This window comes from Bufo bufo, chromosome 8, assembly GCF_905171765.1.
Source record: "Bufo bufo chromosome 8, aBufBuf1.1, whole genome shotgun sequence".
Taxonomy (NCBI): domain Eukaryota; kingdom Metazoa; phylum Chordata; class Amphibia; order Anura; family Bufonidae; genus Bufo; species Bufo bufo.
In genome coordinates, this window is record NC_053396.1 from 159,056,807 (window position 1) to 159,082,441 (window position 25,635).

General features: G+C 43.1%; 1 protein-coding gene across 1 annotated transcript in view; it reads right to left on the bottom strand.

The window, feature by feature from the left end:
• Positions 1 to 1,761: 1,761 nt before the first annotated feature.
• The window catches only part of CD40LG (CD40 ligand), a 52,737-nt gene continuing 28,863 nt past the window's right edge, over positions 1,762 to 25,635 (bottom strand). The window contains exon 6 of the mRNA XM_040405603.1: positions 1,762 to 3,745. Within this exon, the coding sequence (XP_040261537.1) occupies positions 3,363 to 3,745 (383 nt within the window). The 3' untranslated portion in view covers positions 1,762 to 3,362. The remainder of the gene's footprint in view (positions 3,746 to 25,635) is intronic.

Sequence of the window (25,635 nt, forward strand, 5' to 3'; positions counted from 1 at the left end):
TTTTCAGTTAAAAGGAAGAAAATATCACTACAGGATGATTAAAAAGTATAAATCTACACAATACTGGCTGATGCTGCATGGTTCTACCTGTCAAAAACAGGCAGATCCATTTATTGGGATCCAGAATCTATTACAAAATGGATCATAAAAAACCTGTCATATCCACAATGGCTCCTGTTAGCAATGATGCCAGTATGACCCAGTATACCCTTAGATGCTTCGTTTTCACCCCTTTAACACAATTAACAACATAAGACATCAGACGTGATAAAACTGTGTATTTATTAGTATGTACATCAGTGGTAATAACTTAAAAACTGTACAAATTATTTTATTTGCATTTTATAAGAACAATTGAAGTTATAAATAGTTATAATGTACATAAAAAGCATATACATTCTTAGTCTATACATCTTGCCACATGTTAACTACGATTAAATCAATTAGTTTGGATCAATTTGTTCTTTGAGATCCAAGACTCTCACCAAAAGTAACCAGTCAGCTTTGCAATTGTATCTCACAGAGACTGCATATGAGTTTACGTATAGCATACATTTGTTTTTGGACACCCAATCTGTGACATTCATTCATTCAGTTATTCATTTATTCAATAAGGGTGGCGTCAATGCAGTTGAATAAAGCTTGGGGTTAGAACAGACTCTTTGTACTCTAGGACCACATTCTAATGTAGTGCTGTATTCAGGAGAACCAGGATTACTGAGGTGGTCCCATTCGTACAAGCTAGCCTTCTTCTGAGCCAGAGCTGCGAGTGCTTTGTCTGTGATGAGTCAAATCTTTTGATTTTATGTTTTAATTGGTTAGAAAAATGTTAGGAAAATGGGCAAACCAAACTGATAAGAGTGAGAAGGCCTAGATGTGGAAAGTATAGATAACTATATAGATGTATATAAGTTATGTAATAAAACTGTACCCTCTTTTTTACATAACTAGTATCTCATGATTGGAAGTTAAACTCCTCTCTTTTATGCTTTATATTTCTGTTTTTCTCTACAGCCCCTATGTATACCTACGAGTCTTCATGTTAAACCCTGTGTACAGGCTGATCTTGCAGTCACGTTACTACATTCCATTTGGTCATCATTTGCTAGATGATGGAGTAACATACAGTATGTTTGCAGCCTGTGCATAGTCATATAGGGGGTCATTTATTAATCTTTAATACGCCTAAATTAGGCTTATTTCAGGCGCAGATGGTGGTGCAACAGTTAGTTGTGATGCTATCTACGACTCTTCACTGCTCATGCTAGCTCTAAAATTATGCGTGTGGCATGGGCGGAGAAGGGGACGGATCGGCAGGCCCGTCTTATTCATCAACTTCTTTTTGGCATAGAAAATGGTCTAATTGTAAGAAAGCTCGGAAGCTCTCTTACATTTAGACTGATGCTGGATGAGCCGAAGTTATGGAGAGGCCTGCGCCTCTTCATAACTGCGGCGGATCCTCCGCCACTGATGGAGTTTTATTAAGACCGGCATCTAAAATGCCAGTTTTAATAAATGACCCCCATAGATCTTACTAGGAGCTGTATACCCAAAACAGTAAGATATTTTTAATGAAGACTATTTGCAAAGTTGCTTTGTAACCGGGTTATCCCACAAATAATAAATATCTGGAATACGGCACACCATTATTTTAGGCTGCTCTCCAGTGCAGTTGCCACCTTTTTAAAATATTTTTTACTCATATATCTGGAGGACTTGTCTCTTCCCTGTCTTTAGGTGGACATGTGACAAGAACTTGCATCTTCCAGGAGTGCACTGCATTGCACAGAAAATAGTCCCTCACACACAGCCCCAGAGATTCCACTAATGAATAGCACTATGGTATGTAATGCCCCCAATTTCCTTCTCCACTGTCTAGAGAGAGATATAATTGTATATGTTTATGACTTCAGAAGTAGAGATGAATTGCTATACCAGCACTCAGGAAGCTACTGAGCATGCAAGATTGACCAGAAGGATAAAGCAGAGGTGGCTACCAAAAAGGAAAATGTAATGTACATAAAAAAAAACTTACAATATTTTTATTTTATGTACATTACAATAATTCTGAATTTCATTGCATAGTAATAGTTTTTGATGGATGAACCCTTGAACTTTAGAGGAATGAAAATAAAATGGTTTCAGGGATTAGCAGGACTTTTAAGATGAATCAGGTTCATAGAAAGTATAAAGAGAATTTAGAAAATGCAGGGATGCATTAAGCAGACAGATGTCATGACAGATATGCTTTTAGAGGATACAAACTATCAAAGGAATCCTTTGCAGTGCGATATGGCTTTGTGCACTATTTCTTCATGAATGTATATATGCATATATATATATTGAAAAGGCAGAGCTTTTGGTCCAATGGTGAAACCCTCTTGCACCAAGGGTCTCATTTGCATATAATAAAAAGGTAAATATTTTGGCAATGGGGGAACCAATCAAGATGGGCCAAAGTGTGTTGGATTCAGCTGCCAAGTGCACATCTACAAAGTCATTTGGATTTATATTCAGGTATGTGGTTGTCTCACAGAGGTTTCACTGTACAGTAACTCAGTAGAGAACTCTAATAGCATGGTGGCACACCATTTAAGATGCTTGGCTATTATCCAAATCGGTGTGTTTCCTCTGGGTGACCCGGCTTATCAGTGCCATGCATGGACAATGTGTAATGCTTCACTTCCCCTGGGGTGGTGCTGCAGGAAAATTTCCCCACAGACTACAGCTGATCACTGGAGGTCCTAATAGTAATACACAGCCTATCAACAAGATTCCCTAAATTGAAAACCCCTCTAACAGTATAATAGCTTTTGGTCTGGACTTACGGCAGTGTTTTCAGTGCATTCAGTAAAATAGAAAAAACCTGTACTCGTAGAAAGCTCTGGGTCCATATGCTGTCTCTGTATTCTTTAAAATGTCTAACATATTTATTCTGAATCCATAAAGGCACAATATAGCGGTACAGAGCACATAAGCACTGGGTCTTGTGCCTATAGGTTTTACTGTAGACATAAGACCTAATACTAACAGAATTTTGTGGCCAGTGAAGCTTCACTGGAAACAGTTGTCCTATCCCAGGGGTCAGCAAATTCAAGTACTCCAGCTGTTTTGAAGCCACAGCTCCCAGCGTGTTCCATTCAATTCTATGGGAGTTCCTAGAACAGCTGAACAAGTGTGCATGCTGGGAGTTGTATTTTCACAATGGCTGGGGTGTCAGAGGTTGCAGACCCCTTGCCGTGCTCAATATAGTTGTCTTTTGGAATTCTGTATCTAGCAAGAACAAGAAATCAGTTTTTTCAGTAAAATATACATTCAGCAAGTAACTGGTGACTGAACTATATTAGAAGGTAGCTTAAAGATCATGACGTTTCTCCGAGCTTGAACATACCAAAATACGTAAGTTCAGGACTGTAATCGATAAGTGATGGATCAGTCACATTGACAAATATCAAATCATTCCTCTTGAGTGTAAAGACAGCTCCGACCTTGGATGAGTGCAAGGCCGAAATAGCAGGTTGTGCCAATGTATTTGCTCCTTTCACCAAAAGCCTTTCAGTTTCATGCATTCTCTTCATATAGATGTACTGTACAAATGGAGCCTTCTGGAACTGCGCGGAGCTTGCACTAAAACTGACCTGGGAGTACAAATAATACACACCAGGCGTTTCCACTCGTAATTTTCCATTTGTGTATGATATTTCCAATTTTGTTGTTAAATATCCTTTTTCTTTCCAACGAAGAGCTGCGAAGACCAGAAGAATACAATTATTCAATTAACATACAGACTTTTGTGTCCATGCTATGTGACCTGTACAGAGGACATTTTGAAGGATGGGGGAGGTTTCATGTCTCCATCACCTATTATGAATGGTGTGATCCTTATGTGATATTTTACTACAGTGCCCCTACAACAGATCCATTTTGCAATGGTACCCCCCATAATGGAACTATCGAACGACAATGCTGTCACATACAAGTTGAAGAAATATCTTGCAACAGTAGAAGAGTGAACATTTCTGCAAGACCTTTGAGCACAACACATACCCCCTGGACCTGTGGCCAAGGGCGGATTGGCCATAGACCTTAGAGGGAAATTTCCTGGTGGACCGATGCCCAGGGGCCGGCCAGTAGAAGTTTTTGGGGATGTATTTTGTGCTGCTGGCAGTATTTTGTGATGGTCTGTGGTATTTGGCTCTGTTGGGGTAGTATATTATGCCACAATATGGTATTGCTGGCCCCGCCTTCCATCAATTTGGACCCAACTACAAAACAGGGCCACTCTTAGTATTTTTTCCAGGGCCACTTTAAGTTCTCAGTCTGGGGCCTTCTGCACTAGGGTAAAATAAGGCATAACATCCGATTTTGAAAATAAAATTCCGACCACAAAAGTGATAAACCCAACCGTTACCAAAAACAAAATGCATGGTAAGATAATCTAGATATGACCCTATATATTGATAGGATGGAATGAATAGTCATGCACATAGAATGAACCACAAGTTACATATTTGCATATCACATTTTTTCCAGGGCCACTTTAAGTTCTCAGTCTGCCCCTGCCTGTGGCACACAAGAGGCTCGAATCAAGGCGCAAAGTATAGAGTTCTTTTTTTTTCCCTGGCCTGACCCCAGTACTTTGGCAATGGTCCAAGCTTCTGATTCATTGGAGAACATATTTCCCTTTAAAGTTTTTACCCTAGTTTAGATCCAAATATCTTGTTTTTTTCTTGTTAGAGTTAATTTTGTTGATTGCCTTGAATAACAGTCCATGGTTTATTTCCCTCCTGGTTATCTGGCCCCTTAGTGCCCTGAAACCCTTAGCTGCTTCTTCCAAGGCAGTCAACCACATTTCAAGCCCTAATAGATGCTCAGGCCACAGTCTAGGCAGACTCAAGAGCATAGAATTTCATCGCTAAACTTTGGTGAGGAAGGCGCCTGCATTAATCAATACATCTAAGTCATCATGGTTTGCTTGTTGCATATATCTAAGAGGAAGATCTCCAACATGATGTGCCACAAAACAAACCTGCTTCCTGTTTTATAGAATAAGCTAAAAAAGTACCTAACTGCAGATAAACCCAAAACACTGTGTGACTAGTTCCCAAATACCATTCACAACGTATCCTATGATTACACTGACCTCCAGAGCTATGGGCAGTTTTTACCCTAGTTTAGATCGAAATATCTTGGGGTTTTTACTTTTTTGAGTTAATTGACTTATTGAGTTGCTTCCAAGATTGTGTTGGTTGCCTTGAATAACAGTTCATAGTTTATTTCCCTCCTGGACCCTCAGTGCCCTGAAACCCTTAGCTGCTTCTTCCAAGGCAGTCACCCACATTTCAAGCCCTAATAGATGCTCAGGCCACAGTCTAGGCAACTCAAAAGAATAGAATTTCCTCTCTAAACTTTGGTGAGGAAGGCGCTTGAAGGGCCTTCTGCACTAGGGTAAAATAAGGCATAACATCTGATTTTGAAAATAAAATTCCGACCACAAAAGTGATAAACCCAACCGTTACCAAAAACAAAATGCATGGTAAGATAATCTAGATATGACCCTATATATTGATAGGATGGAATGAATAGTCATGCACATAGAATGAACCACAAGTTACATATTTGCATATCGCATTTTGTGATTCACCTTGTGATATCTGAGCTGTGACCTAGTTTTCAATCTTTCCCACTGTTTGTTTCAACTTTCTGTGTTCTCATCCATGACTCAGACTTAAAGCTTGTGATTTCAGTCAAATTATGATCATAGACAACAAGATCTTTTTTAATTATAGGAACCATCTTCTTCTCTGCCCTGGCCACCACTAGTGTAAACCCTGTTCATACAAGTTAGATGAAAGTCGGATGCATTTGATTTATGGTGGAGTCACAAAATATACCTGACAGCTTAATGAGAACTCGGACAGTTATGTGTAAGGTCAACTTTAATTTGTTGGGAAATTACATACAAGGAAAAACTCACCTAGCCCAACCAGTAGCCTGCTCTGCACTGACCAGGGGCAGAAAAACAACAAGACAGCTGTCTGTGGATGGGTGTCTTTTTCTTAAGGAATTGGTTCTAATTTTGGCTTTTATTGCAAGTCCTTGTTGCAATATCTGTTTGAAAGGCCAGACAGGGACTTTATAGAGTAGCCATCCAGTAGTTGTAGGCCCTGCCTGACCTGTAAGACTTCCCACGCCAACTTGGCGCTCTCCACAAGGAGAAACTTAATTTCTCCACACCCTTGGACAATGATTAGAAGATCTCTCTTCCATCATATGATTCTATATTTGAGTAAAGCGCTTTGAATAAAGGTGTTCATACACACAGATGTTTTTGAGAAAATAACTAATATATGGTCCGTCTAGGACAGACAAAAAATTCAGTTCACCATCATGAATACCCAACTTCATTACAGTTTCCACCCTAGAGCAATGATACAAGATGTGGATCTTAATGGTCTTTGGGGTGGGTATCTCAAGATGTATGGGAAAGTGTTCTGTCTGAAAGACTATACAGTGGAATGCCTATTAGTTTACAGGGTCTTAAGCCCAATTCAACCAGGTGAGTAGATGGTAGCAGGTGGTGGTGGCAGGGCATATTACCAGGTTCTGGATGCCAGAGGGATGGGGTCACCAATAAGAACAAGAACAAATATAGTAACTCAAAAAGTCATATAAAGCATAAACTGTCAGTCTTGACTGGATGTCACTGTTTCAACTGTGTCTGCGACCTGCATTAATCAATACATCTAAGTCATCATGGTTTGCTTATTGCATATATCTAAGAGGAAGATCTCCAACATGATGTTCGACAAAACAAACCTGCTTCCTGTTTTATAGCATAAGCTAAAAAAAGTACCTAACTGCAGATAAACCCAAAACACTGTGTGACTAGTTCCCAAATCCCATTCACCATGTATCATATTCTCAGAATGACTACGCTGACCTCCAGAGCTATGGGCATTGGGGAACGTGGACCATGTGGGCTTCTCCTCCTACCATGATCTTCCTTAGTTAAAAAAAACAATTGACATAACCACATCACTAATATTTTGGAATGTGTTTGAAGCCTACCTACTGATCAGTCTCGAATTGAAAGTGTTTGTTTACATCGTGTGGGATGAGCATTGTGTAGAATAACTCTCCTCTAATTTATTGTTCTGACTCAAAAGAAGCACATTCTTATTTCTTGAAGAAAAGATTGCAATGAAAAAACTCAGCATGAGTTTTAAAAGTTCTTCCAAAGACAATAGTCCCATGCAAAACTAATCATGAACTTTAAAGTACAATGGGTTTGTGCTTTATAATTATAGTATGAAGCAAACATCTCACAAAGGTTGAAAGTCCCTCAAACTATGGCCACTCACTTACACACATGCACATAATTTCAGATATAGCAGGTCTGGTCCTCCTGCTTGTATGTATGTTACCATTAAGTCTCTGTACCTATGTCTATGATTAAGATTAGGGTATAAATCGAAATGCATCAGATGGCATAAGGCTGTGCTTCTTTTAATGAATTTAGAATAAAGAGTGAATTTCTATTACTCGCTGGATCCATTTTTGTTTGCTGTACAAGATTCCACGTGGGCTTGAACATACCCTGGATCTATGATGAGCACTGGATTATACAGTACTTCAATAGGTGCTGAAGTTCTAATTTATACAGTCAACATACAGTACAGACCAAAAGTTTGGACACACCTTCTCATTCAAAGAGTTTTCTTTATTTTCATGACTATGAAGGCATCAAAACGATGAATTAACACATGTGGAATTATATACATAACGAACAAGTGTGAAACAACTGAAAATATGTCATATTCTAGGTTCTTCAAAGCAGCCACCTTTTGCTTTGATTACTGCTTTGCACACTCTTGGCATTCTCTTGATGAGCTTCAAGAGGTAGTCCCCTGAAATGGTCTTCCAACAGTCTTGAAGGAGTTCCCAGAGATGCTTAGCACTTGTTGGCCCTTTTGCCTTCACTCTGCGGTCCAGCTCACCCCAAACCATCTTGATTGGGTTCAGGTCCGGTGACTGTGGAGGCCAGGTCATCTGGCGCAGCACCCCATCACTCTCCTTCATGGTCAAATAGCCCTTACTTTCAAAGTTTTCCCAATTTTTCGGGTGACTGACTGACCTTCATTTCTTAAAGTAATGATGGCCACTCGTTTTTCTTTACTTAGCTGCTTTTTTCTTGCCATAATACAAATTCTAACAGTCTATTCAGTAGGACTATCAGCTGTGTATCCACCTGACTTCTCCTCAACGCAACTGATGGTCCCAACCCTATTTATAAGGCAAAAAATCCCACTTATTAAACCTGACAGGGCACACCTGTGAAGTGAAAACTATTTTAGGGGACTACCTCTTGAAGCTCATCAAGAGAATGCCAAGAGTGTGCAAAGCAGTAATCAAAGCAAAAGGCGGCTACTTTGAAGAACCTAGAATATGACATATTTTCAGTTGTTTCACACTTGTTTGTTATGTATATAATTCCACATGTGTTAATTCATAGTTTTGATGCCTTCAGTGTGAATCTACAATTTTCATAGTCATGAAAATAAAGAAAACTCTTTGAATGAGAAGGTGTGTCCAAACTTTTGGTCTGTACTGTACATAATATCAGATGGTCAGACTGGCCCATCAGAGTACCAGAGGATTATACAATAGGCCAAGGTTGTTACATAATAGGGCCAGCAGTAGACAACATTATAGCCTGTATGCAATTAAAAGTGAATACACACATGTTCTGTATGACTTGATGGCAAACCAGTCTGACACATATGCCTGGTATATATTAAAATCTTATGGTATTATTGAGGGGATTGGTGGCTTTTCATTGGCAAAATGGAACATATGCAAAGAAAACTGGAGATGTTAGAGGACTTATATCTTATCAGACATTTTTAGAGGTGACTCATTTGTATAGTTTTGTGGATGTGCAAGAATCATCTAATCAATAGTAAATCGGTTACTTTCAGGTATACCTAAAAATTTGTTTGGTATGTATTAGTGTTGAGCGAGCATGCTCGGCCGCATGTGCTCGAGCACAATGCTCGAGTCTCCTCCCCGCACGTTTCTTGGCTGCTATGCAGCCAATGAACATGCAGGTAAGTACTGCTATCACTGTAATGCTGTAGCCTTGTTGGTTACTGGCATTACAGTGATTGGATGGCCGGAACACGTGATCGGGTGCTATATAGCACCCTATGGCGCGTATTCGGCTCATTATTAGTCAGGGAGAGATGCGCTTAGGAAGGGACAGATAGTGTAGGGAGTGTGATCGCAATCTATTTAGTTAAAAAACTTTTCAAAGACCCAAAAGTCCTTTTAAGGACTATTGTGTTTGGTGGCAGCAATATAATATAGCCATCAATTTTTTTCCCATACTTTTCTATACTTTTTCTATAGAGGGTGTCTGCAGTGACTTGTGACATCTGTGCAATACCTTCTGTGTGTCAGGGCCAGAGATAGGAAAAATATAAGTGAAATCTATTTTCCTTTTTCCATATCATCCACTATACCTAGCTTCATGTCCTAGTTTGCAGGGCGGCGCAGGACAAAACTCTTGAAATCAGACCAGTGCGACCAGGTGGTCGGTTGGATTGTAGCAGATAATGTTTCCAGTCAGTTAAGCACCACCCTGTCTTCCACAAAGTCCAGTCTCAGTATCAAAGAGTCTGGTCAACAGAATCCTCACCCTGATTCTCCTTCCTCCCACCATGTACAGTCTGGCCAAAAAGGTGATCCCACACTCGGATATTCCGAGGAGCTTTTTTCATCGCCATTACTTGATTTGGCTCTCTCGTCAAGCACGCTTGAAGAGGGACATGAAATCTTGTGCCCTGATTCCCAACCTATTAAGCATCCACACTGACAAGAACATGACGGTGGGGAATGGCAATTAGTGTTTAACCCCTTCACGTCTGCAATCTGTATATATACGTGATAGCTGCACATGCCCCGTGCAGCTACCACGTATATAAACGTTCTGGCAGCTCTTTAATCCAAGCGCTGCAAAGCGCTTGGATTTAAGCTTCTGCCCCTGCCCTGCTGCTGTCACGGACAGCATACAGTCTAGTAATGCCGGCAAGGGGCCAATCAGAGTGGCCCCTTGCCGGCAATCGATCCGATTGGTTAGTCTGTGCAGACTAACCAATCGGATCGCGGCAGTGTTAAAGTGCCGGTTTCAGGCTCTGATCTGCGCTCTGCAGATCAAAGCCTGAAAGCAGATAGTGTAACTCATGCCCCCCGATCTGTGCCCCTCCAAGCCCTTAATGCCGATCTGTGCCCCCCCATCTGTGCTCTGCTGATCTGTGCCCCTCTCCTGCTCGGATGGCATGCGGTCCGCTCCCTCCCCGCCCCCTGCATTAATTTTCAAGCCGCCCCTCCTGCCCCAGCCTCCCTCGATATTGTGGGCAGCCTCCCGACCCCCCCCCCCCCGATCCCCCTGCTGTGTGCGATGGCGGCGGCTCAATTACTGAGCCGCCGCCATCAGCAGAGAGTGTCAGCTCTATGCTGACACTCTCCTGTAACCCCTATAGATGCCGCGGTTGCAGCATCCATGGGGTTAACAGAGGGAGGGAGCTCCCTCTCTCCACCATCGGGGCTGCAGCGCTGTGATTGCAGCACCCGATGGTTGCCATGGCAACCGGACGCTTTGCAAAAGCGTCCGGTTGCCATGGCAAAGGCGTCCAGTGCTGCCACCTACAGGCAATCTGGAAGTACTATACTTTGGAATGCAAGAGCATTGCAAAGTATAGTACAACTATCAGCCCCACTGGATCTTCAAGATCCAAGAGGGAACTGATAAAAAAAATAGTGAAAATAATAAAAGTAAAAATAAATAAATAAATAAAAATGTAAATTAGAAAAAAGAAATTGCCTTTTCCTATAAAAAAAATGAAAAAAATAAATAAAATACACATATTAGGTGTCGCCGCGTCCGTAACGACCATCTCTATAAATATATCACATGATAGACCCCGTCAGATAAACACCATAAAAATAAAATAAAAAAAACAGTGCCAAAAAAGATATTTTTGTCACCTTACATCACAAAAAGTGCAACAGCAAGCGATCAAAAAGGCTTATGACCCCCAAAATAGTACCAATCAAACCGTCACCTCGTCCCGCAAAAAATGATAACCTATTTAAGACAATCGCCCAAAAAATAAAAAAAGCTATGGCTCTCAGACTATAGAGACACTAAAACATCATTTTTTGGGTTTCAAAAATGCTATTATTGTGTAAAACTTAAATAAATAAGAAAAAATATACATATTAGGTATTGCCACGTCCGTAACGATCTTCTCTATAAAACTATCACATGACCTAACTTTTCAGATGAACACTGTAAAAATAAATAAATGAAAACTGTTCCAAAACAGCCAATTTTTGGGTCACCTTGCCCCATAAAGTGTAATAATGAATGATCAAAAAATCCTATGTACCCAAAAATGGTACCAATAAAAACCTCAACACTTTCTGCAAAAAACGAGCCCCTGCACAAGACGATCGGCACAAAAATAAAAAACATATGGCGTTCAGAAAACCAATCCAGCAAAATCTGCCTTCCAAAAACCGTATGGCATTCCTTTCCTTCTGCGCCCTGCCGTGTGCCCGTACAGCAGTTTACGACCACATGTGGGGTGTTTCTGTAAACCGCGGAATCAGGGTAATAAATTATGAGTTTTGTTTGGCTGTTAACTCTCAATGTGTTAAAGAAAAAAAAATTATAAAAATGGAAAATCTGCCAAAAATGTGAAATTTTGAAATTTCATCTCCATTTTCCTTTAATTCTTGTGGAACGCCTAAAGGGTTAACAAAGTTTTTAAAATCAGTTTTGAGTAATTTGAGGGGTGTAGTTTCTACAATGGGGTCATTTATGGGGGTTTCCACTATGTAAGCCCCATAAAGTGACTTCAGACCTGAACTGGTCCTTAAAAGGTGGGTTTTGGAAATTTTCTTAAAAATTGTAAGAATTGCTTCTAAACTTCTAAGCCTTCTAACGTCCTAAAATAATAAAATGACATTTCCAAAATGATGCCAACATAAAGTAGACATATGGGGAATGTTAAGTAATAAATATTTTATTAGGTATGACTTTCTGTTTTAGAAGCAGAGAAATTGAAATTTGGAAAATTGTGAATTTTTCCCAATTTTTGGTAAATTTGGGATTTTTTCATAAATAAAGGTGAAATATATTGACTCAAATATATGACTGTCATGAAGTACAATGTGTTACGAGAAAACAATCTCAGAATGGCATGGATAAGTAAAAGTGTTCCAAAGCTATTACCACATAAAGTGACGCATGTCAGATTTGAAAATTTTGACCTGGACATTGGGGCATCAATGACCCTTGGTCATGAAAGGGTTAATGAGGTGGATAATGATGAGACACAGTTGCCAATGAGTCAACCGCAAATACTGTCTCAAGAGGTTGATAAAGAGGATGAGACACAGTTGACAATCACTAAGGTTGTGGTTAGGTCAACAAATCAAGAGGATGATCAGAGTGAGGCACCCTGCACCTGGACCTTCGCAAGCACCATTACAGGGTCAGATCACCTACAGGCTTTGCATGTGTAAGAGGTGGAAATGGGAGACTAAGACATTACACAGGGTGATAGCCAGACCACCCTCCGTCCGTCTTCTCAGCGCGAATTGGACGATGAAGAGGAGGAGGTTCAGGAGACAGTTGCCTCCGCTACAGAGGGTAGTACACATGGAAGTTTAATTCCATCTGTTGAGTGTGGGTGGGCAGAATAGGAGGAAAAGGATGAGGAGATGGACAGTCATTCTCCTGATGATGACAGCAAAGTCTTGTCTGTTGGTACTCTGGCACACATGGCTGACTTCATGTTAGGCTGCCCTTCCCACGCGTTATATGTATTTTAGACAACACGGATTACTGGGTGTTCACCCTTCTCGACCCCCGCTACAAAGAGAACTTCTCATCTCTTATTCCTCAGTTGAAATGTCAGAAGGTACTTGTTGAAAAATTACTCCAACGCTGGCATTATTACAACACTGGCAGCAGAGTCAGTTCTTCCTTGGGCAACCGAGGAGGGGAGACAAGGGGAACACACAGCAGTACCAACAGAGGCAGGGCAACACTCTCCAAGGCCTGGGACAGTTTCATGACACCCCGCTAGCACCCTCACCCTGATGCATGGCCTAGTGTCACAAGGAGGGAAAAGTTTTGGAAGATGGTGAAGGAGTACGTAGCATACCGTGTCAGCGTCCACAGTGATCCCTCAGTGCCTTACAACTACTGAATGTCAAAGCTGGACATGTGGCACGAACTGGCGCTCTATGCCTTGGAGGTGCTGGCCTGCCCTGCCCCCAGCGTTTTGTCTGAACGGGTATTGAGTGCTGCTGGTGGCATTAAAACAGATAAGCACATCCGCTTGTCAACTGAAAATGCTGACAGGTTGACTCTTATAAAAATTAACAAGGCCTGGATTACCCCTGACTTCTCGAATCCACCAGAGGAAAGCGGATGAACAAAGGCACTTTAAATGTGTTGTTTAATGTACTTAATACATTGTATTCCCATGCACCCCTTGAATCATATCAACATGCTTATTTGTCGCATATAATGCCCTCGTATATAATTTTTTACAGGGTCAGCTCAGCTGCAGGCCCTCGCATATCATTTTTGAGAGGGTCAGCTCACCTGCAGGCCCTCGCATATAATGTTTTACAGGGTCAGCTCACCTGCAGGCCCTCGCATATAATGTTTTACAGGTTCAGCTCAACTGCAGGGCCCTTGCATATAATGTTTTACAGGTTCAGCTCACCTGCAGGCCCTAGCATATAATGTTTTACAGGGTGAGCTCATCTGCAGGCCCGCGCATATAATGTTTTACAGGGTCAGATCACCTACAGGCCCTCGCATATAATGTTTACAGGGTCAGCTCAACTGCAGGCCCTTGCATATAATGTTTTACAGGGTCAGCTCACCTGCAGGCCCTCGCATATAATGTTTTACAGGGTGAGCTCATCTGCAGGCCCTCGCATATAATGTTTTACAGGGTCAGATCACCTACAGGCCCTCGCATATAATGTTTACAGGGTCAGCTCAACTGCAGGCCCTCGCATATAATGTTTTACAGGGTCAGCTCACCTGCAGGCCCTCACCTACAATCTTTTACAGGGTCAGCTCACCTGCAGGCCCTCGCATATTATGTTTTACAGGGTCAGCTCACCTGCAGGCCCTCACCTACAATCTTTTACAGGGTCAGCTCACCTGCAGGCCCTCGCATATTATGTTTTACAGGGTCAGCTCACCTGCAGGCCCTTGCATATAATGTTTTACAGGGTCAGCCCAACTGCAGGCACTCGCATATAATGTTTTACAGGGTCAGCTCACCTGCAGGCCCTCGCATATAATGTTTTACAGGGTCAGCTCACCTGCAGGCCCTCGCATATAATGTTTTACAGGGTCAGCTCACCTGCAGGCCCTCGCATATAATGTTTTACAGAGTCAGCTCACCTGCAGGCCCTCGCATATATATTGTTTTACAGTGTCAGCTCAACTGTAGGTCTTCGCATATAATGTTTTTTATTTTTTTTTTATTTTTTTTATTTTAGAAATCAAGATATTAGTACATAAATCAGTATTCAACACATTGGCATAAAATAGTGTATCAATTACAAACATCATTATAAATGAATTATGTACGTCAACTTAAGTTCACATCTAAGATAATAGAAAATCTGCATATATATATATATATATATCCCACCCCACCCTCCCCATTGGCTGTCGACCATGCCATATTAAAATTTAAATGTCATACATATCGCTACGTAGTTATGCGTGTACCTCTCCGCTTTCTTTCAATATCCTCAAAAATTCTAATTTGTTGAAGGGATAAAACCCATTCCCTAATCGAGGGAGGGGAGACAGAGCCCCAATACTTAACCAATACAGCCCTAGCCACCATCAATCCCCTCATCCAGAGCTGTCTAACCTGGCGTGAGAACTCAATTTCAGGCGAGTCATACCCCAAAATCACTGTCATAATCCCCGGATTATGGTTCGTTAAAGACTCCTTTTGTAAGGTACAGAAAACCTCATCCCAATATTTTTTTATTTTGCTGCAGCTCCAAATCAGATGGACATAGTCCGCATTAACATAACCACATTTAGGGCAGCAACACTCCCGGTCCCTATTTTGGGGAAATTTTCCTTGGATTTTAGGGGTATAGTACAGTCGATGAAGGATCTTAAATTGAATTAGTCTATGAGCACTAGAAACTGTTGCCTTTCTCACATTCCTATAAATAGTGGACCATTGCAGTGGAGAACAATTCAACTCTTGCTCCCACTTACTTGGGCTTTTAAAAGGTGTTACAGTTGCCAATGCTGTTCGAAGTTTAGCATATAATCTAGATAACTTCGCTTTCTCGTACTTCTGGGCGTCACAGTAATCAAAAAATATATTCTCTCGTGGGTGAATACGGCCCCTATTCCTAGCGGCTTCGAAAATGTGTTTTAATCGTGTATACAAAAAGAAGTCTAATGGTGAACTATCTGTAGAACCAAATTCTGAAAATGACTTAAAATGGCCCAAATAAAAAAGATGAGAGACCCTATTAATACCCTTACGTGCCCAGTAACCAAAGTCTGTAATTTTAAAGAATTCCTCTAGCCCCCTATTCTCCCACAGGGGGGTGAAAGCAAACGGATCCGAGACTTTGAGGATCTCCTTCAGCTTGTTCCACACCCTCTGTAGTGAGTAAGGGATCAGCAAGGACTTCCTCATTCCCATATACCCAGTCTCCAAACATGAAAAAACATTCTCTATTGGTTTATCCATTACTGGGTGACAGTAAATTCCCTTTCCAATAACAGCAACGCTGAATCTGTGAACATAAAAAATAACCTTGAAAAAAAGGAAGTGACAGCCCACCATCTGCCTCTGACAACCATAAGTATCTCTGCTTTATCCGCACCCTCTTCCTTCCCCAAATTAAATCGTTAATCAGGGACTCCAGTCTATGAAAGAAGATGTCATCAATCCAAATGGGGGAAGCACACATCGGGAATAAGACTATAGGTAATATAATCATCTTAATCAGTGCTATTCGATCTGTCTGTGCCAGTATCAGTTTCCGCCAGGCGCTTATTTTAGTCTTAACTTTATTCAGAACCGGGGCCAAGTTAAGCTCGTAAAATCTATTTATAGGGAGCCCTATCTTAACCCCCAAATAATCCAAGGTATCATTAGGGATCAATACCCGTACTTGCTTCCCCTCATCTACAGCTTTCCGCTTCAGTGGGAGAAGCGATGACTTTGACCAGTTAATCATATAGCCTGAAAATTTACCATAGTGCTCTATTACCTCCATCACATATGGGAGAACTTTCCAACCCTGGTCCAAGAACAGAATCACATCATCAGCATATAGGCTTATTTTGTCATTCACTCCCTCCACCCCAAAGCCTTCTATACAATTATCTGATCGAATCTGACAAGCCAGAGGTTCAATAAAAAGGGCGAAGAGGAGCGGTGACAGGGGACAGCCCTGCCTCATCCCCCTCCACATCATAACAGGTGGAGAACTAACACCATTAATATTAATGCGTGCGACCGGCTGTTCGTATAGCATTTGGGTCATTTCCAAAAATATATTCCCGAGGCCAAAATGGGACATCGTGGCCCACAAAAAGGGCCACTCCATCCTGTCAAACACTTTTGCAGCGTCCAGAGTCAGGATGGAGTGGTCTATACTACCCCCAAGAGACAAATTCAGATAGACCCTATAAAGACTCATATGGATTTGGCGGCCCGGGATAAAACCCGTCTGATTGGGATGTACCAGAGAGGCTATAACCCTCTTCAGGCGATTAGCCCAAATTTTTGCAAAGATCTTATAGTCCGTATTTAGGATAGATATAGGTCTATATGACCCCATATCACATGGATCCTTCTCCTTTTTTAAAACCAGGGTAATAACTGCCTCTCTAAATGATGGAGGTAGAGAGCCACATGCACAGGATTCATTCAAAACTAGAAGTAGGATCGGCAGGAGAGATTTAGCATGATACCTATACAATTCAAACGGCAATCCATCTGGGCCTGGAGATTAATTATATTTTAGAGATGGAAGGGTCGCTTGAAGTTCCTCCAGAGAAATGGGGGAATCCAACTTCTTTCTATCTTGTAAAGATAGCTTGGGGAGCTCCAACTGTTGAAGATATTGGTCCATGTCAATACGGCTAAACATAGACTCAGATTTATAGAGGGTGGAGTAGTATTTAACAAATTCTTCCCTAATCTCCTCTGCGGATCTTAACCCAACCCCCTGAGAATTCCTAAATTCTCTTATACTAGTAACCTCTCTCTGGTTGGCCACCAAGCGAGCCAAAAACCTGCCCGTTTTACCGGATTCACAAAAGCGATTCTGGCCTTGAAATAGGAGCTTATGTTGGGCTTTATTATACAAGAGTGTCCTAAGCTGTGAATTGGCCTCCTTTAACTGATTAATGTATTGCTCCTTATGAGATTCAATTAATGCAGCACGTAGTCTCCTTATTAAATCTGTCAGATCTTCTTCCCTGCGACGCGATTCTTTTCTAAACCTATTAATTTTATTAATATATAAGCCTCTTATATGGGCCTTCAGAGCGTCCCACACAAAATGAATATGAGTTGAGCCTACATTAATGTCCCAGAATTCCTGTATATCCTGGTTTAAGCGGGATTGCTCCCCTATCACCTCAAACCAGTGAGAATTCAATTTAAAGATCCTTCCTGCAGTTGGTGCCTCAACAAACGCAATCAGTACTGGGGAATGATCTGAAATTCCATGAGGTTCGTATTTCATTCTCAGGACGCGGCTGCACAGATCCCGGTTTGCAAAAGCCAGGTCAATACGGGACATTGACCCGTGTGCCTGACTAAAACATGAAAAGGTTTTTTTGTTGCCATAGAGGTGGCACCAGATATCAACCAGCGCCAGTTCCTGGCACACAGCAGTTAAAGGGGACCCAGTACGACCGCGTCCAGAAAGCGAAGAGAACCGATCCAGCTCCGGGTCAGGGACTGCATTGAAGTCACCTGCTAATAATAACGCACATTGATTTTTTGTGGATATATATTTAGCTAACTGTGAAAGGACCATTGATTTAAATGGTGGGGGGATATAAATAAAGGCCAATATCACCTCCTGCCCTTTCCAATACCCGTAAAGGAATACATATCTCCCTTCTTTATCGATCAAACTATCTAATGGTTGAAACTGCATCCCCCGATGGATATACACACTGACACCTCTTGCATAAGAAGAGTAGCAAGCGTGGTACTCAAAAGAAGCCCATTTCCTTTTCAATGTATAGATCCTATCTAAAGTTGCGTGAGTCTCCAATAGTACCACAATCGCAGGAAGATGACGGACCACAAGATCAAACACAACCGTCCTCTTCACTCTGTCTCCCAGCCCTCTCACATTCCAAAACAAAATATTACACGGCATATCCTATGAATAGAGGTAATTCCCGATCCCCCATCTTAACAGAGAGGCACGCACAACTACGAAGCAAACGACGGCAGCCAATCCCTCCCTTACTCCCACCCCAAAAAAACCCTCCTACTTGGTTGATAATGCATTCCGCAATACCCATCAACCTCTTTTCTTACTCCAAACCTCCCCCCCACCCTCCCCACCTCATCAATCCCATCCTCGACACCTTTCCATCTTATTTCATAAACCTATCGAGTCCAGCCATTGCACAGCCTCTGCCTGGGCGGAGAAAAACCTAACGGAGTCCCTATAAACCACCCTCAACTTGGCCGGGTATAACATAGAATAACTGATCTTGGCTGCAATTAATCTCTTTTTCACATCCACAAAAAATCTCCTTCTGAGTTGGGTCTCTCGTGAGAAGTCCGGAAATATTAGTATGGAATTACCGTCAAAGTAGATATCTGCCATTTCTCTTTTACGTCTGAGAACCCAATCTCGATCATTTGAACAGAGGAACTTTGCCAAAATAACCCTAGGTGGGGCCCCCGGAGGGTTTTTTTGAAATGGTATTCTGTGGGCCCTTTCCACACAAAGGGTAGATGATTCATAGCCTGGCCCAAAATTTTCAATAAACCATTTTTGGATAAAATTTACAGGGTTATCCTGTTCTACCCCCTCCGGGAACCCCACCAAGCGCAGGTTATATCTACGGGACCGATCCTCCAACTCCACCACTTTCTTTTTTAACCAAACCTGGCTTTCATCTACTTCTAGTCTCTTTTTTAATGCCGCATTCTCTAGAGTGACAGAGTTGACTACCGTTTCCAGTTCCTTAACTTTTGATCTCAACTTTGTCATTTCGTCTCGTATTATCGTTACATCTCCCTGTACTACTGCCATGGAGGAAGTCAGCTCTGCCACTGAATTGCAGGTTAGATTTACTACTCCCAATATATCCTCAAGTTTTTTATTTCTATTCTCAAAGCCTTCACTCTGGGGTAAGCAGGTCTTTAATGGGGTCTGTTCTAAACGGTCCGTACTATCCGAAACCGACTCAGTCTGTGGGGCAGCCCTCTGTACACCTCCTCTAGTTTTCGGAGGTGGTGACTTCAGGAATTTATCTAATCGGGTCTGTGGACTCCCCCCCGAACCACTTTTTGGCGAAGTCACACCACCTGATTTACGATACTTTGGCGGCATTTTTATAGGTGTTCGACTCCAAAACTGGAAGTGGGAACAACGTGACAAGTAACCAATAGTAATTTCGCTACTGATTCGGGTCTATCAACGCCAATAGCTCCTTTAACTCTAAGACCGCAACCCGTATTTGTTACATATATGTCAATAAAGAAAATAAAAAAAAATAAAAAAACAGAAAAATACATAAATAATGCATAAATACAAAAAAAAAGATTAATAACAAAGTCGACTCAATCATGCAAAGTGAAATCTACGAACCGGCCGCTATAATGCGGTCACCGTCCTGCATATCAAAAAGTCCTTGAGACAGATATGACGTTTCTAACCACGTCACTAAGTTATCGGGGCTTCTCAAAAACCTACCCCCCTAGGACATGGTAGATCTCCAACTGGAGGTCGCCAAGCAGGAAATACATAAACCCCCCAAATAACAAGCTGAATCGGTTTTCCCCAGGTTAAATCGTGGTAGCGGAGACAGGCCGCAGCAGATGCAGGTTCTTGTTGAACTGAAAGTTTTAGCATGAAAGTAAAAACAAAAATAATAATAATTTAAAAAAAATAAATAAAAAAAAATAAAAAAAAAATACAGCAGCAGTCTTTTTACAAAGTCCCTCGTCCCACAGCCAAAGAAGATCCCCCCAAATATGAACTTTCCATCCAAGTCCTAAGTTGACCGCAGTCCTGGCTAAATACCCCCTAGCACCCAGTGCTTTACAGGGGGCAAGCCCGGTCAGCGCTGTATGCCAAAGTGAGTATCAATCACAGAGGACCATTTGGGGGCATGCAAAAAAGGGAAGCAGTGCCTCCAGCACCCTGGGATCAGCCACCAACCTCCACAAAGCACTTCACCGCTGCTAGAGCCAGAATTCTGGGCTAACAACGACCACCAACCTCCACGACAGGCTTCACAGCAGATTCAGCCGGGATTACACAGCCGGAGTTCACAGAGCGCAGCGGGTCATTACGTCCTCACAGCATGATCCAAGCGCATTCCCTTGATGCCTCAGGAGGGAAAAGGAAGGAAGAGCCCTGCTTCAGCCAACACCAAGGGCACGGATCTGTTTCTCCTATCACGGGCTACAGGTAAGTACCGACGAGGCTTCCACCCTCAGCAACCAGCGCCACACTCCGGCGTCTCGGGATCACAGCAGGCATAGCTGCACCGGTCGGACGCCTCCAGAGACAGCAGGCAGCAAAGGCAGCAACACTCGGCTTCACGCAGCTGAGCTGGAATCAGCTGTGGCTCGCATCACGGCCGAAGGCGGAGAGAGGGGGAGAGGGCGGCAGGAGGAGGAGCGCGGCACACCTACACCATGCCGCTACCCAACGCCAAATGATCTTCGCATATAATGTTTAACAGGGTCAGCTCACCTGCAGGCCCTTGCATATAATGTTTTACAGGGTCAGCTCAACTGCAGGCCCTCGCATATAATGTTTTACAGGGTCAGCTTACCTGCAGGCCCTCGAATATAATGTTTTATAGGGTCAGCTCACCTGCAGACATAGAAACATAGAATGTGTCGGCAGATAAGAACCATTTGGCCCATCTAGTCTGCCCAATATACTGAATACTATGAATAGCCCTTGGCCCTATCTTATATGAAGGATGGCGTTATGCCTATCCCATGCATACTCCTTCACTGTACTTGCAGCTACCACTTCTGCAGGAAGGCTATTCCATGCATCCACTACTCTCTCAGTAAAGTAATACTTCCTGATATCACTTTTAAACCTTTGCCCCTCTAATTTAAAACTATGTCCTCTTGTAGCAGTTTTTCTCCTTTAAATATTCTCTCCTCTTTTACCTTGTTGATTCCCTTTATGTATTTAAAAGTTTCTATCATATCCCCTCTTTCTCGTCTTTCTTCCAAGCTATACATGTTAAGGTCCTTTAATCTTTCCTGGTAAGTTTTATCCTGCAATCCATGTACTAGTTTAGTAGCTCTTCTCTGAACTCTCTCCAAAGTATCAATATCCTTCTGGAGATATGGTCTCCAGTACTGAGCACAATACTCCAAATGAGGTCTCACTAGTGCTCTGTAGAGCGGCATTAGCACCTCTTTCTTTCTACTGGTAATGCCTCTCCCTATACACCCAAGCATTCTGCTAGCATTTTCTGCTGCTCTATGACATTGTCTGCCTACCTTCAAGTCTTCTGATATAATGACCCCTAAATCCCTTTTCTCAGATACTGAGGTTAGGACTGTATCACTGATTTTATATTCTGCTCAGGTGCATTATCTTGCACTTATACCCTCGCATATAATGTTTTACAGGGTCAGCTCACCTGCAGGCCCTCACATATAATGTTTAACAGGGTCAGCTCACCTGCAGGCCCTCACATATAATGTTTTACAGGGTCAGCTAACCTACAGGCCCTTGCATATAATGTTTTACAGGGTCAGCTCAACTGCAGGCCCTCGCATATAATTTTTACAGGGTCATCTCACCTGCAGGCCCTCGCATATAATGTTTTACAGGGTCAGCTCAACTGCAGGCCCTTGCATAAAATGTTTTACAGTGTCTGATCACCTGCAGGCCCTCACCTACAATCTTTTACAGGGTCAGCTCACGTTCTTCACGACAGTGAAGTCTTGCCTGTTGGTACTCATGGCACACATGGCTGACTTCATGTTAGGCTGCCTTTCCCACGACCCACGCATTATACGCATTTTGGACAACATGGATTACTGCGTGTTCACCCTTCTCGACCCCCTCTACAAAGAGAACTTCTCATCTCTCATTCCTCTGGTGGAGAGGACAAGCAAAACTGTGCTATACCAGAAGGTCCTTGCTGAAAAATTGCTCCAAAGTTGATAGGGCAGACATCCAAAAGGATTGTCGCCATCACAGGGACGTGCGATCGCCTAGAAGTTATCTAGAGTCATCAAAGCGGCAGCAGGCCCTCACCTATAAGTCTAATCTCTGTAGCCAAGAGTCTGATCAACACAATCCTCACCATGACGGCACACTGGGTGAACGTTGTGGAGGCCGGGAGCAAGTTGGCTGCTGGCACCAGACTTGCCCTCTAATAGATCCTCGCTAATGGAAAATGTACTCATTCCAATAACAGGGCTTCTTGTCGGGAGTGGGTAATTGCCGCGTGCCTGCTGCCTTCCTTGGACGCTTGTGCTTTAATAACTTGACCCACCCTCTCTGGGTGATTCACAATTAGAAAAAAAAAACTGGCAAGGCAACAACAGCCAATTAGATTTCAGCCATTGACCTCCCTTGGATGTGGTAGCCGTTTCTCAGGCTCCCTCTCCGAAATCGAACCCTGATTCCCTGTTACCTGTGATCACCATGGTAGGCGCAGAAAACGACATTGAAAGTTGATAGGGCAGACATCCAAATGGATAGTCGCCGTCACGGGTATGTGCAATCGCCCAGAGGTTAGCTAGAGTCACCAATGTGGCAGCAGGCCCTCGCCCCTAATGTTTTGGAAGGTCAGATCAGCAGGCCCTTGCTCCAAATGTTTTTGAGGGTTACCAGCAGGCCATCAATCATAATTTTTGAAGGGTGTGTATAATGCCCTCCTAGATGTGTAACAAAGGGTGTATTGGAGTGCCGGTTCCTTGTAATTTTTGGCATCCCTTTCACTTAGTGCATAGGCTTTATGAGTGTAGGAGTCTTACCTAAAAAATTATATGTGAGGGCCTGCTGGTTAGATGACCCTGTAAAACATTGTAGGTGAGGGCCTGTTGGTGAGCTGACCCTGTAAAACATTATATGCGAAGGGCATATATGCGAGGGCATTATATGCGGCGTATAAGCATGTGTTGATATGATGGAAGAGGAGAAGGAGGATGAGAAAAGGAAGATTCAACCATATACCCTTGTTTGCGGTGGAAGGGGTGCATGGGAATACAGTGTATTCAGTACATTATAAACAACACATTTAAAGTGCCGTTATGTTCATCAGCTTTCCTCTGGTGGAGTAGAGAAGTCATGGTCAATCCAGGCCTTGTTCATTTTTATAAGAGTCAACTTGTCAGCATTTTCAGTTGGCAGGCAGATACGCTTATCTGTTATAATGCCACCAGCAGCACTAAATACCCACTCATAAAAAAGGCTGGGGGCAGGGCAGGCTAGCACCTCCAAGGTGTAGAGTGCCAGTTCGTGCCACGTGTCCAGCTTGGACACCCAGTAGTTGAAAGGCACTGAGGGATCATTGAGGACGCTGACACGGTTTGCTATGTACTCCTTCACCATCTTCCAAAAATTGTCCCTCCTTGTAATACTAGGCCGCACATCAGGGTGATGGTTCTGGCGGGGTGTCATGAAACCTTCCCAGGCTTTGGAGAGTGTTGCCCTGCCTCTGTTGGAACTGCTGTGTGTTCACCTTGTCTCCACTCCTCGGTTGCCCAAAGAACTACAGACTCTGCCGCCAGCGTTGTCAGATGGAAATTTTTGGAGTAATTTTTCAACAAGGATCTTCTGGTATTGCACCATTTTGCTTGTCCTCTCCACCAAAGGAATGAGAGATGAGAAGTTATCTTTGTAGCGGGAGTCGAGAAGGGTGAACAACCAGTAATCTGTGTTGTCTAAAATGCGTATACCGCGCGGGTCGCGGGAAAGGCAGCCTAACATGAAGTCAGTTATGTGTGCCAGAGTACCAACAGGCAAGACTTCGCTGTCGTTATCAGGAGGATCACTCTCAATCTCCTCATCCTCTTCCTCCTCTTCTGCCCACCCACGCTGAACAGATGGAATTAAACTTCCATGGGTACATATATTCTGTAGCGGAGGCAACCGTCTCCTGCTCCTCCTCTTCTTCTTCATTGTCCAATTCGCGCTGAGAAGACGAACTGAGGGTGGTTTGGCTATCACCCTGTGTAATGTCTTCCCCCATTTCCACCTCATCAACATGCAAAGCGTCATCCTTAATTGTGAGCAGCGAGCATTTTAGTAGACACAGAAGTGGGATAGTTATGCTGATAATAGCGTTATCGCCACTCACCATCTTTGTTGATTCCTCAAAGTTTCTCAAAACCTCATATAGGTCATACATCCATGCCCACTCCTCGCTTGTGAATAGCGGAAGCTGACTGGAAAGGTGACGACGATGTTACAGCTGGTATTCCGCTACTGTCCTCTGCTGCTCACAAAGCCTGGCCAACATGTGGAAAGTGGAGTTCCAGCGCGTGCTCACATCGCACAACAGCCAGTGAGCTGGCAATTTCAATTGACAGAATGGATGAAGCTGTCGATGACTTGCGGAAATGTGCACACAAGTGGAAAACCTTCACCAGTAGCTCAGGCAAATTGGGGTAGGTTTTGATAAACCGCTGAACCACAAGGTTGAACACGTGAGTTAGGCATGGGATGTGTCTGAGCTTGCCGAGCTCCAAATCCGCCACCAAGTTACGGCCATTATCAGACACAACCATGCCTGGTTGTAGGTTAAGTGACGGGACCCACAGCTCAGTCTGGTCTCTTATCCCCTGCCACAGCTTTGCGGTGTGCTCTTTGTCTCCTAAGCATATCAGCTTCAGAAGGGCCTTTTGCTGCTTACCACTCTGCAGTGCTACACGGCTTCCAGCTACCTGCTGATGACTGACTCGTTCGAAACGCGGATAATTCGGAGGTGGAAGTGGAGGAGGAGGCGGAGGAGGAGAAGTTGGGTTTGTAGCCACTAACGTAGGTGCTGGCGGAAACCCTGATCGACGTAGGGCCGGCAATCCTTGGTGTCGGCAGCACCTGTGCCATCCCAGGGTACGACTCGCTCCCGGGCTCCACAACATTGACCCAGTGTGCCGTCAGGGAAATGTAGCATCCCTGGCCGAATGCACTTGTCCATGTATCTGTGGTTAAGTGAACCTTCCCAGTAACTGTGTTGGTCAGGGCACATGTTGGTGTAAAGCGGGCACGGCACACCTAGAAAAATAGTGGCGGCTCGGGACTGAGTAACGCGGGACGGCCCCCGACATCAGGTTGCTGAAGGCCTCAGTG